General features: G+C 37.6%; 1 protein-coding gene and 1 long non-coding RNA gene across 7 annotated transcripts in view; one reads left to right on the top strand and one right to left on the bottom strand.

Annotated features, from left to right (window-relative positions):
• Positions 1-13,570, top strand: part of grhl1 (grainyhead-like transcription factor 1) — a 33,110-nt gene that overhangs the window by 16,962 nt on the left and 2,578 nt on the right. For all 6 annotated transcript variants that reach the window (XM_073869659.1, XM_055172206.2, XM_055172208.2 and 3 more), the window contains 3 exons: positions 4,375-4,403; positions 4,694-4,779; positions 7,083-7,168. In XM_073869659.1, the coding sequence (XP_073725760.1) occupies positions 4,375-4,403; positions 4,694-4,779; positions 7,083-7,168 (201 nt within the window). The remainder of the gene's footprint in view (positions 1-4,374; positions 4,404-4,693; positions 4,780-7,082; positions 7,169-13,570) is intronic.
• The window catches only part of LOC129417497 (uncharacterized), a 40,062-nt gene that overhangs the window by 8,901 nt on the left and 17,591 nt on the right, over positions 1-13,570 (bottom strand). The window lies entirely within an intron of this gene.

Raw genomic sequence — 13,570 nt, forward strand, 5'->3', positions numbered from 1 at the left:
ATGTTACGGCAGCAAAGTCCTTGATTATTACGCCAGAATGAGATCCTACCCATAGCGGCCTAGAAAATCACGACTTTACATTTTCTGTCTGTCTTAGTACACAATGTAACTACAGAAGAGTCAAGTTTTAAATAGGAAAAATAATCAAAACTCTTTGGTTACTTTTGAGCGCTATGCTAATGGTCTAATCAAATTCAATGGGTTATGCTAAGCTATGCTAAAAGTGGTACCGCCAAACCCGGACATCGGCTGAATGGATTCCAAAACAATATAAATCAAATGTTTAACTCTAGAGGAGCTGGAAAATTGGCATATTTTCAGTAGAGTGGAGTGTCCCTTTAAAGCCTCTGCAAAATGCATAAATATAATTCAAAGAATCTACAAAATGTATTAAAATAAAAATTTGATAAGTTCAGATGCAAAAGCCACTAAATGCCACCTCATCAAATACTTTTGCATCAAATCCCAGCCTCAGGCCATTCAGAAATACCATTTTTTTTAGGCAGAATCCATTACGGGTGAGATAAAAAAAGGCTAATTAAAGGAACATGCCCACATTTTGGGAATTTAGCTTATTCACCGTATCCCCCATAGTTAGATAAGTCCATACGTACCTTTCTCATCTCCGTTCGTGCTGTAACTTGGTCTGACGCAGCCCCCGCTAGCTTAGCTTAGCACAAAGACTGAAAGTGAATGGCTCCAGCTTGCAAACTGCTCCCAATACGTGACAAAATAACACAAACATTTTGCTATTTATGTGTTCTGATTTGTATAGTCACAACGTGTACAAATAACAAGGTCATATGAGACACAGCTATCTTTTAACAGTGTACATACTGGGAACTTTATTCTCAGAAGACGCAGCACTGCTACTTGTGCAGAGTGATTTGCACAACTCTGAGCGAACTCTCTGCTCCTCACCAGGGGGCTTCACGGGTGCTGCGAGCAAATCCCTCCGCCCAGTAGCAGTGCTTCGCCTTCTGAGAATATAGTTCCCAGTATGTATACTGTTAAAAGATAGTTGTGAACTTGTTATTTGTACAGTTGTGACTATACAAATCACAACACATAAATAGGAAAATGTTCGTGTTATTTTGTCAATTATGGGGAGCAGTTTGCTAGCTGGAGCCATTCACTTGCAGTCTTTGTGCTAAGCAAAGCTAGCGGGGGCTGCATCAGACCGAGTTACAGCACGCACGGAGATGAGAAAGGTATGTGGACTTATCTAACTATGAGGGATACGGTGAATAAGCTAAATTCCCAAAATCTGGGCATGTTCCTTTAACAAGAAATCCTGCTAGGGGCATCTAAACACATTTTGCATCTGAACTCTTCATTTGTAATCTTTATTTTAATAGTTAACATAATAATATTTATAATGTAGAAGCATCCCCTATTGCTATTTGCATATGCATGAGACCTTGGCATAACATCATACTGACATAATTATTTTAGTGCTCTTTATCGCATGTGTGAGTTCGGGCTAGTGAAACATTTCACAGTACAAGCAGATTGTTGTTGGGTCACGCTGACCATAATGATCTGCCAGCTGGAAGGAATAAAGTGATTCCTTACTGTTCAGAAATCTGGCATTTATGGCATGGGTTTGGCTGTTATCAGTTAACACATAGGATTCTGGACAACATAACACATTTAAACCCATATGGTGTATAAATAAATCAAAACATTCATAACGTGTCTTGGATTCTTCTTTGCATGTTTCTTTTCATTAAGTATCAAAAATTTTTGGATTTATATTTATCAGATTGTGTTTCAGCTGGTCATAGCATTGCCACAGTACCAGTTGGACTGCACGAACACCACCTGTCACTGACTCACATGTCTTTAAACCGCAAGCTTCCAAGATGTTGGAGTTCTTTCAAATAAGTGCATTTCTAGGTAGAACCCTTGTTTTAACTTCACCCTCCACCTTTGATTCACAAACTTGATCATGAAATCACATGACTCGATTTTGCAGGAGAGCAGATGCTCGACGCGTGCTTAAAAACGACCTTTGATCATCACAATCATGTGGCATTGAAAACCAAAGTATGCCTACTTCCAAAAATAAACCACCTGGATATTTACTTTTCACTAAAATCACAAAAAAAGAGCACAAACGTGAACTCTGACATACTAATCCAGTGTCTCCAAATGAAGCCAGTTCAGTTCAGCTTTTAAAGGGATAGTTCACCCAAAAATAATAAAAAAATGTCTCGTTTACTCACCCGCATGTTGTTACAAACCTGTATAAATTTCTTTGTTCTGATGAACACAAAAAGATATTTTGAGGAATGTTTGTAACCAAACCGATCAGAGGCCCCATTGACTTCTATAGTAGGAAAGAAGAATCCTATGGAATTGAATGGTGCTCATCATTAGTTTGGTTTCAAACATTATTTAAAATATCTTTTTGTGTTCATCAGAACAAAGAAATTTATACATGTTTGTACACTGAAAAAAATATTTTTTGTCTTGTTTTCAGTAAAAATATCAAACAATTCTTAAATTAAGATGCTTTTTCTTGATGAGCAAAACGACCCAAGAAAATAAATCTAGTTTTTAGACCAAAAATATCAAATTGTCAAAGTGATTTTGTGCATAAAACAAGCAAAAAAATCTGCCAATGGGGTAAGCAAATTTTTCTTAAATTTATTGTTTAAGAAAAATGTTCAAGATTTTTTTGCTTACCCCATTGGCAGATTTTTTTTTTGCTTGTTTTATGCCTAAATCACCTTAGATTTGATGTTTTTGCTCTGGAGGCTGGACTTGTTTTCTTGGGTCGTTTTGCTCATCAACAAAAAGCATCTTAATTTAAGAATTTTTTTCTATTTTTATTTTTCTTGAAGATCATTTTTTGCAGTGTACAACATGCGGTTGAGTCAATGATAAGAAATGTTTCATTTTTGAGTGAACTATCCCTTTAATGTTCTTGCAGCTCAATTGGCACAACATTGCATTCACAGTGCAAACTTCATGGGTTCGAACACACATAAAAAATGAAGGTTGAATGCTTTAAAAGTCACAGCCAAATGCATAAAAGTTTTTTTTCTATCCATTTGTGCGAAGGACTTCAGGCTTTGTTTATTTTTGTTCAGAATAAATGGTCCATTTATGCTGTTTATGAAGGTCTATGGCAGGGTTCCCCAAATCTTACCCTGGAGGGCCGGAGCACTACAGAGTTTAGGTCCAACCCTTATTAAACTTACCCACCTGTGATTTTCTAGTGATCATGAAGACCTTGATTAGCTTGCTCAGGTGTGTTTGATCAGGGTTGGAGCTAAACTCTGCAGTGCTCTGGCCCTCCAGGGTAAGATTTGGGGAACCCTGGTCTATGGCTTTTATACTGAGTGTACATGCATGCAAAAATATAAATATAAATATATGAGGAGATCATAAATCAAGTGGATAAACATTTAAGCACGTTAACCCAGGTGAAAAAGTAGTACACTTCCATAGTGAACTTAAAGTGCTTTATTTTCGCAAACTAATTTTGTACTTAATATACTAAAAATTCATCTTTAGTACTTTTTAAGATGTTCTTACGATCATTTACACTGAAAAAAATGATTCATTCAATTTACTCAATTTTTTTAAGGTAAGTGGTGCAATCAATTTATTTAAGCTACATTTAATAAAAAAAAATAGAAATATAAAACAAAACAAAAAACTTTTGTTTAAATGTAGCTTAAATAAATTGATTGCAACCACTTACCTTAAAAAATTGAGTAAATTGAATGAATCATTTTTTCAGTGTAAGTGTACTTCACTGTGCTATTTTGAGACACCATAAATATGAACTAAAAATGTATTTAAAAAATATATTTAAGTACCACTTGTAGTAAACTTGAACCTATATTTGTATGAAAGTTGAGTTCAAGTTTAATACAAGTGTTAACTTAAAACATTTTTTTAATACAGAGATAGTATGTTAAAAGTGCATTTTTGTTCATATGGTGTCTCAAAATAGCACAGTGAAGTACACTTAGATGATCTTAAGTACTAAACATGAATTTTTATTATATTAAGTACAAAATTAGTGTGCACTTTAAGTACACTATGGAGTGTACTACTTTTTCCCCTGGGAATCCTAATTCTTTAACTTGCTAAGAAAGTTACTAAATATTTGTATAGGTGGTTTGCACAAAAAAGTGGACATGCCATCTGTGTTAATAACTTGCACCTTTATTTTTAAGAGTATATGTGTAAGATAATATTGAGTCGCACTGTGTTTTGTATCTGTGAAGCTGAAATTATTGATGGCCATTATGGTTAAACTCTAAAACACGCAGGACATTTGTTAAATAATACTAGACGACTGTTAAAAATTCACTAGAATATTTGTTAATGTTTCTTCATGTCTTCTCATTACAGCCTTTTTCTCCTGAAGACACAGAGGAGGGGTAAGAATGCCTTTCTGTCTTTTGTCCAATCTGTTTTTATTTGTGTAAGCAATGCATGTTTAAAAGCGGAGGGGAGGGCAATTTTAAGGCAAATCAATCTTTTGCCATGCCCATGGAGCTCTTCCCCATGTGTAATGTTTCCAGGAAACACGCAGGTGTTATTAGTGTCATGGCTAATGATGTATCTGTTAACGCCTGCATTAACTTTGGGACAGGTGCTTTCTTAGAAATTATGGAGATCTAATGAATCCCTCTTTTTGAGCTCACTCTCTTTCTTGAATGTTCCTCAGCTCAGGGATGAAGAGATTAACTTACACTGAGGAAGAGTTTGGAACGCCTCCCAATAAGCTCCCGAGGATGGATGAACCAAAAAGAGGTGTGTTTTAACTGGAACTAAGTTGTTTATCATTTGTCCCTGCCCTGGATGAGACACAATCTAGCGTGTGTGTAGGTGTGTGTTTGTTTACTTCAGTTTTGTTGGCAATGTAGTATCGGCACCATCATGATGCAATGGCACTTGGTCGCTTTTGAATAACCACACACAAAAACACACTAATTCAAAACATATTGGGTCAGATTTCTAATACACAAGCAGAACAGATTTATGTTTAAATTGTGTTAAAGCAATTTTACACTTGAATTTTTCAATTAAGCTCACTGACATCAAGCTGACCTCAAATATTTTAAATAGCACCTATTTCATTGTTAAAAAACAACGTTATTTTGTGTATTTGGTCTAATACAATGTGTTTGCATGGTTTATGGTTAAAAAACACATTATTTTCCACATACCGTACATTTTTGTAGCTCGATATTTCACTCTCTTCCTGAAATTCACAGATTTGAAAAGCTGCGTCCCTGATTGGCCAGCTAATCTGTACGTTGTGCTTGGACTGAATACACAGAAATGTGAGCGCTTCTTACCATGTTTGAAAGATTCGCTCACAATACAATGCTAACAGAAGTTAACTTACAGGCTGAGTCCGAAGCGGGATGAATTATGATAATGTCGGTCTTGTCTACATCACGAATCCCAAAACGTAAACCCTTGCCTACAATCCGTGTGTTTGTTGTAGTCTAAGAAAAGAAATTTATGTTGGAGATGATAACTCGCGTCATCGTTTACTTTGGGGTTTGTACCTTTTGCATATCGTTAACATGTACTAATACACACCTACACACCAAAGGAAATGTAAAATCGTACATCGGACAATAGGTGCTCTTTAAACATGCATATCGACAACGGGCCCTTAGGTGTTCCCAGTAATCCAGTGCTTAAAATGGGAGGGGGGGTCAAGGTATTTCATCCTAAACATAGACATAAGTGTCAAAAAAGCAGTTGGATGTGTGACAGAGTATTTCTGTGCTGAATGCACAGGGTCAGTATAAGGTTCGGAAAGTTTTTTTCGAACATAAAAAATTCATACGTAGCGATCTTGCTTTATTTCTATTATGGCCAATTTCAGTGCAGGAAGTACAGTGGAAGTCCATATATGGGCACTTTAACCGGAATAGGGCACGCAACACAACAAACAAGAGCTGACATGAAATAAATCGGTGTGGACGTACATGGTGAACGTGATTTCAACACCATTGTTGGTCCTGGATCAACATTTCCATTAACCAATCAGATTGCAGGGTTGGGATTAATGTGTATGTTAGATTTAGGTTTAGGATAGGGATTTAAAGCCTACAGCGAACGGCCGGTTTGGACTACAGCCCCTTACTTCCTGCTTTAATGACGTCACTAGAACAGTTTTTGACTAAACTCCGCCCACAAGAATACGTTAGTCGCCAGCTAAGCTAACGGCAAGCTAAGCTGCTATCGAATCACAACACACTAAACAAGCTACACAATCAGAACTCGATACGTATTTCTGAAGGAGGGACTTCATAGAACAAGAAAGACATCAGCCCGTTTTAGGACAGTAAAAACACTGCTATACAGATAAGTCATTGTGTGTAAATACCGCGTTTTTTACACTTGAAACATTAACACGTTATATTGCGCACTGTAAACACAATCAAAGCATCAAAAATACAGAAAGAACAGGACATTTAAGGCTGAAGTATGGTCCATTTGTGGTGCGGTTACGTTTGCATACAAGTAAAAAACAGACTCCAGGCTTTAGTATGATATAGTGATATGCACGGTCGAGATGCCCAGTTGCAGGTCATTGAAGTTTGCCAGTCCTCCCCAATCATGATGAGTTTTACAGCTGTACTGATGTTTGTGTGTATTAAGCCAAAAGTCTTGCCAAAGGCAACACATCAGTTTTGGAGTAGGATATGATGTGTGTAATCTGTGTACTTTGGACTCTCCACATCGCAGAACCTCTTTTCCTCTGCAGTATAAGCTCAGTGTGTTCCCAGTAACGGATTGGGAGGGTGCCCAGTCCCCCAGAGGTCTTTGGGTGAAAGGGGATCAGGGGGTGTGGGGCCGCACCGGTGTTTATGGACATGGCAGCGAACCCGACCGAAGGGAACAGCATGTGAGGGACAAAGTCGCCCAAAGCATGTGTTACAGAGTAGATCAAATGCACGTCCACCACACAAAGCTTTGGCAGTGGATAAGTTTGACTTGACATTCTGGTAAATGGTGTGTTTTGGTTTGCGGAGAAAAAAACGGGGGTGCATCTGCATGAGCGATCACAGCTGACCACATTTCTCTCTTTGTAGTTTTGCTGTATGTGCGTAAGGAGACGGAAGAAGTGTTTGATGCCCTCATGTTAAAGACTCCTACACTGAAAGGCCTGGTGGAGGCGGTAAGTCCAGTTCTTCCCAAAATGTTCACTTTTAATATTACTAGTGGTGTTTGCCAAGGCAAACATCATTAATACTACTGTTCACAAACCCCTAAAACCTTAACCCCTACGGAACCTGCATCCACTGGAATGGACATCACATGTTTTGTGGTTCAAACCAATAAAAATGCTGATCAGTTTGGTATTTTACACTTAAAGCCCTGTTTTCAGATTGTTTATCATGAAATAGAACGGTTTTGACTGAAATTTGGACGTGTGGTGCTGGCCCGGGAATTTTCGGGTGTTTCTTGTTTCGCCTCCCACCTCTATGGTGGGTTTGTGGGTGCACGGGAACAATCCTTCCTAAAATGCACGAAACTTTCGTTTACAAAGACGTGAAACTCACCGAGTAGTCAGGGGTGTTCACTGATATGCTCACACAAAAATCGCTGCAAAGACGCATTCCAACAGGTTTTATCGTAGTTTTGCCAACTCCATTGACTTGTATTAGATGTGCTGTGAGGTACGGTATTACTCCGCACCAGGAACTTTGTTTGTATTCTTGCAATTGGCAAAGGCGGATTATCACCACCAACTGGACTGGAGTGTCTATAATTCAAGCTCTCAACAGAAGAATATACAGGTGTGAGGCGTTTGGAAAAATAGGTCCACAAGTTTACAACGAACGGTACAACACCTGTTGGAAATCATCTTTTGCAGCGATTTTTGTGTGAGCATACCAGTGAACACCCCCGACCACTCGGTGAGTTTCACGTCTTTGTAAACGAAAGTTTAATGCATTTTACGAAGGATTGTTCCAGTGCACCTATACAGCCATTGTGGAGGTGGGAGGTGAAACAAGAAACACCCGAGGGTTCTCGGGCCAGCATCATATGTCGAAATTTCAGTCAAAACCGTTCTATTTCATCATAAACAATCTTAAAACAGGGCTTTAAGTGTAAAATACCGAACTTGTCCTTTAAACACCTGACAAATGGGGTAAATCTTTTTTTTAAAGGTCTTCAACCTATTTGTGAGCAAGGGCTACCACAATAGATAAAATCTGGGAGGCTACTTTTTTAATATAGTCTACTCAAAATGTTTTTTTAAATGTTAACATACATAAAAGAAGCCAAGCTAATATAAAAAATATGTAATAAATAAATCAATAAAATTGATGCTATTAGTGCAATGTGCTTCATAGGGCAACTCACAGACTCTGTGAGGGCAACCTGGTGCCAGCGGGCACTATAGTGAAGACCACTGTGCTATACACTGTAACAAAGGTCAAAATATGTACCCCAGATGTTACTGGGCTGTACCTTTTCAAAAAGTACAGTTTTGCACCTAAAAAGTTCATATTAGTATCTCAGAGGTACATATTGGCACCAAAGAGAGCTCATCAGTACCCCAAAGACACATATCAGTACCTCAAAGGTACATATTGGTATCAAATGTATACATATCTGTACCTAAATTGTACATATTTGGACATTTTTAAAGGGTAATGCCCCAGTGACAGCTGGGGTACATATTTTAATCTTTTTTTTACATTGTAGGAGGTGATAAAATTCCATAGGTTTAACTTTAAAGGAGCCAGTTGCATTTTAGGGTCCAGAATACTGAGTCACATGAAGGTGGGTTCTTACAGGCGAATAAGCAACCACCCCGAGACCCCTAAACAACCAATTAACCACGCCCTAGAAACTTCCTAAAAATGACTTTGCCTCCAACTATTTCCATAAAAGTAAAGATCCATTCTATTTGAATAAAGAAGACCAATATCTTAAAATCTACTGGTCAAGATTGTGTGAAATCAAGAATTCACGAGTTCACACTTACAAATAAGTTGGATAGATTAAATCCAAACAATAGTTTTATTTTGTGCCACCATACTTACTCGTGTAACTACCATGTAACAGTCTTTAAATAGGGAAAACATGGAAGTGTTTGGTAGCTTCTAAATTCATTCCTGTTTGGAACGTAAGGAATGAATGGGACTAGGCTAAATGCTAACACATTCACGACGTGCTGTACAAACATTAAGGGCCCTATTTTAACGATCTAAGCGAATTGTCTAAAGCGCACAGCGCAGCGTCTAAATGGGCGTGTCCGAATCCACTTTTGCTAATTTAACGACAGGAAAAATGGTTTGTGCGCCGAGCGCATGGTCGAAAGGGTTGCTCCTATTTTTTTAATGAGTAATGGGAGTATTTTGGGCGTAACGTGCAATAAACCAATGAGAGTCTCAGCTCGCATCGCCTTTAAAAGACTGTTGCGCTGGTGCTATGTCTAATCCCCATTTAGATGACAGATTTTGTAAACTGAAAAACTAAGCAGAGGAAGAAGATCCCCAGTTTAAGATTAATGTTAAATAATTGTGCTGTTTTTCACTAGCATTGAAATTGTTATTTTTTTATTAAAACCTTTAAAACCGTTTTCTTTTAGTCATGGAAGTAAAAAAACATGCTTTTAAAGCAACACTATTTAGTTTTTTTTTACCTTTAAATGATGTCTCTAAAATGATTTCAGTGATAGAACAACTTTTAACTGGACAAATTGTACTGTTGCTGCAACCTGAGCAGCCTCCTAGCTGCTACAAGCACACTCTGAAAGTGGAGGATAGGAAACACAGCCCCGCCCCTCCCCTGCCTGCAAAACAGTGTCTGATACCAGGCATGGGGGAGCTGTAAGTCATTTTTACATGGAAACTACATAGTGTTGCTTTAATTGCTTTAAATGTATGGCTATCCAATATCATCTTTGCGCTTCCTAACGTCTCATAATCGGTCCTCATTTATGTCCAAGAGACTCAATAATAATCTTTTACATTCAATCCTTTAATCTTTCATATTTAAAAGCGTTTTTGTGCTGCTGCGCATTCATGTATGTGATAAGCAAACCCGTGTTGTCGTCCCGTTTAGGCGCATATTACTAATGCGCTCTTTAAACATCAAAAAACATATAGCGCCATTGACTTGAGACTTTAGAGCGGGTTTTTGTTGGTCAATGGCGTAGTCTATTTTAGTTGCCTCAAAATAGCAACGTGCCAACAATGCACCTGAACACACCTCGTTTTCAGACCAGAACGCCCATAGGCGCAAAAGGGGGCGCAAATGCATTTGCTATTTAAACAACGTGGAGCAAAATGTGACAATTATAATTGCGCAGGGTGGAAACTAGCAAAAGACACTTGCGTCGCGCATTGCGCTGGGTGTAAGATAGAGTCCTAAAAGTGCACACATTGAAAAAAGAGGTATGTGTTAATTTGTCTAAGTTGAGGTAAGAACATAGTAAAATACTGAAAAACGGGGGTGTTTTCCTTTAAGAAAAAGGTTGGGACTTCCAACCCAAAAGCCACCATATTGGGTGGTCTAACAACTCTATTAAAAAAGCGAATGGATCTGTTAACTGTAAGGCCCTGTGCTCACCACACTATTTTTTGCAGTGGTCGGCAATTGTTTCCAATAGAAGTGCGACGCTTTTAAAAACGGTAACAGCTGGTATTTTTTGCCCGCGCTGTGTGCTGACAAGCTGGCAAGTGCCCACAGTCCGCATTTCCTGGTGTTTCTACCGTGTTTAAACGCTTTGATGGACACAGGGCCTAGGGCAGGAATGCAGTCACCATATTAAGCATTACGATTGCACATAAATGAGTACATGCATATGAGTCTAATAGTGTATAATCACTGTAATATCGAGAATATAGAGATTTCTTAAGAAAATCTGAGTCTAGTGGTAGGTTATTTAAGGTCACACAAAGACAGAAACACTATAATTTTATTTCATAAAGCACACACAACCAGACAATAATATACACAAACTCTCTTTCTTCCGATCCAAACCCGCAGCTCATATCGTAATGCAGCACCTCACCTCACAAAAACAGAGACAAAAATGCTCACTAACATGTGGTCTATATAGAAAAGTCCCTGCAATTATAATCTAAAGCATGGTGATTTAGTAGGGACAGTGATTTAATAGCAACATGTGTTTGAGCATCAGCGGTCTGTCGGAATCAAAACACTGCAGGAGCCTAAAACCGCAACAAGTCACTTTGACCAAATGAGCTCTGCGCTTCGACTCAAAAACAGATCAAACTTACGATGACAGAAGCTGGCGCGGCTATACGGGAACCAGCTGCACATTTTGGAAAGTTTGCGCGTTTGCTTGTAGCTCACGTAATTGAACACTTCTTTAGTATTGCAACACTTGGCTTAGCTACAGTGTAAGGATGAGGAAAGGGAATTTTAGGATAACGTCAGGGGGTTGGAAACACATTCAACTGAACCTCCCGTATCCTGAAATAAGATGAACTTTAATACTAGTTGGCTTGAAAACCTACTAAATCCACAAACGTTCTGTTCCATTAGTACGCAGGGTAATATGACTCACTCAAATGTTCTGAATAACTATGGTGAGAAGAGGATCAATGTGAGCTCTTCAAAATTGGTTACTTTTATGGTTTATTGTGACCGGTTTGCATTATGCAATACTATTCCCTATTCAGAAGAGAGCAGTGGTGGAGGATCTTAATCAAGAAAGGAGAACAAATAGGAAGAGGACAAGTAATCCAAGAAGCTGCCAAACCAACTATGGACAAAATCTAATACGAATCACGGGTGGTTTCACGGACAGGGATTAGCTTAAGCCAGGACTAGGCCTTAGTTAAATTTTTAATCATTTTTAAAAGCATAATTTATAAACAAACATTACTGGGTGCATCCTCAGCCACAACACTCGCACTGATATATTTTAAGATATGTCAGAGCAAGTTGTTTTCGGTCAAGACAACACTAACATTTAAGTTAGTCTAGGACCAGGCTTAGGCCCTGTCTGGGAAACCGCCCCAAAATGTGCACTACTAAAGCTAAATGGGTTTCCAAGACAAATTGACAAGAGATGCTGGGGATCAATCTGAAATAAACATGAAAAAAGAAAGGAAACACAAGTGTGTTTGTGTAACCCCGTCTTTGAAATGCAGTCTTATAATAATAATGAGATTAGGAGCATCAAAGTTTGATTTTGACCATCAATTTCACTTTAATTTCAATCTTTGACATACTCTCATTCAATAACAAAGATATCAAGGTTATATTTTCACAGAACGTTCTTTACATTATGTAGGATTTTAAAACATCACAAAAATGACTTGGGGTCACATATTTCAAAATAAAAGTCATGGAGATATTGCAGTTAATTTACCAAGAATATTTTTTAAATAATACTAATAAATAATAATAATAATAATAATAATAATAATAAATACCCATAATAATAAATACCAACAACAACAACAATAATAATAATAATATTAAATACCAATAATAGTAAATACCAACACCAATTTCACAGAATGTTCTTTACATTATGTAGGATGATTTTAAATCAGTAATAAAATAAAATGTATATTACTAAAATCAATGAAATCGACGTTTTTATTTCAAAATAAAAGTAATTGCGACATTGCAGTTAATATACCAAAAATATTATAAAATAATACTAATAAATAATAAATACCAACAGAGGCGTCATGCCCATTCAAACTGAGGGGGCACGTGCGCCCTTGTTTTTTTTTTTGAGCCAATGGATTTTGCATTCAACCTCAAAATTAAATAAGCGCCCATTAATCTGTTATTTGACTTTTAATCTGTTTGATATGCACAATATTATACATTCTGTGCTGCATCCTTGTCACTTTTCGGAGATTTTCGCCGTTTTGATCGTGTTTTGATCATGTTACATTACTTTTATTCTGGCGGCAGCTGGCACTGCAGTCAGCGCAGTCGCAGACGTCATCAGCGTCTGGGCGCGCTCACGAGCTCTCTGCTGTTGCTGGCTTGCTGCTGCATTTGGCTATTTGAGGAATTAACACGTGTTAGAAACGCTCACAACATTTCCAAACCCCAGTACGGTAATGTGCAGTTAACCTCCTCTGTGTAGAAAATGTATGGTTTTAAATGTGACCGTCTCAACGTTATATTAGTAGAGATTCATCTTCTTGGCACAACGCCAAAGTTCGCCAGAGTTCACGCGGACGTAGAATCTCACATGCTCACATATAAGGTAAAATTTAATGCAAAAATCCGTTCCTCTAATAATTATATCTAAACATATTTTTTAAAATCATTATTGAACATTAAAATCAATCACGTGGCTATAGCTTATGTCATTTTCGTTGTTTATATTCTTTATGGATTTAAAATTACATTAATTTTATATGATGCAGTTGTTGTGCAAAATGCATAATGACACAATTAAACAAGCCATTAAGACTTTAAGATTTCAGATGTAAATATGATGCAAATGTGTCATTATTCCGATTGAATAGTATTTGATATGAAAGTTAGTCATCACTTTTATTTTGGAGGTTTTTGCATGAAAGCAGGGGTTTTCAGATTGTTAGAAATGTAAGTGCCATGG

The sequence above is a fragment of the Misgurnus anguillicaudatus genome, chromosome 7, assembly GCF_027580225.2.
Source record: "Misgurnus anguillicaudatus chromosome 7, ASM2758022v2, whole genome shotgun sequence".
NCBI classification, from domain to species: Eukaryota; Metazoa; Chordata; class Actinopteri; order Cypriniformes; family Cobitidae; genus Misgurnus; species Misgurnus anguillicaudatus.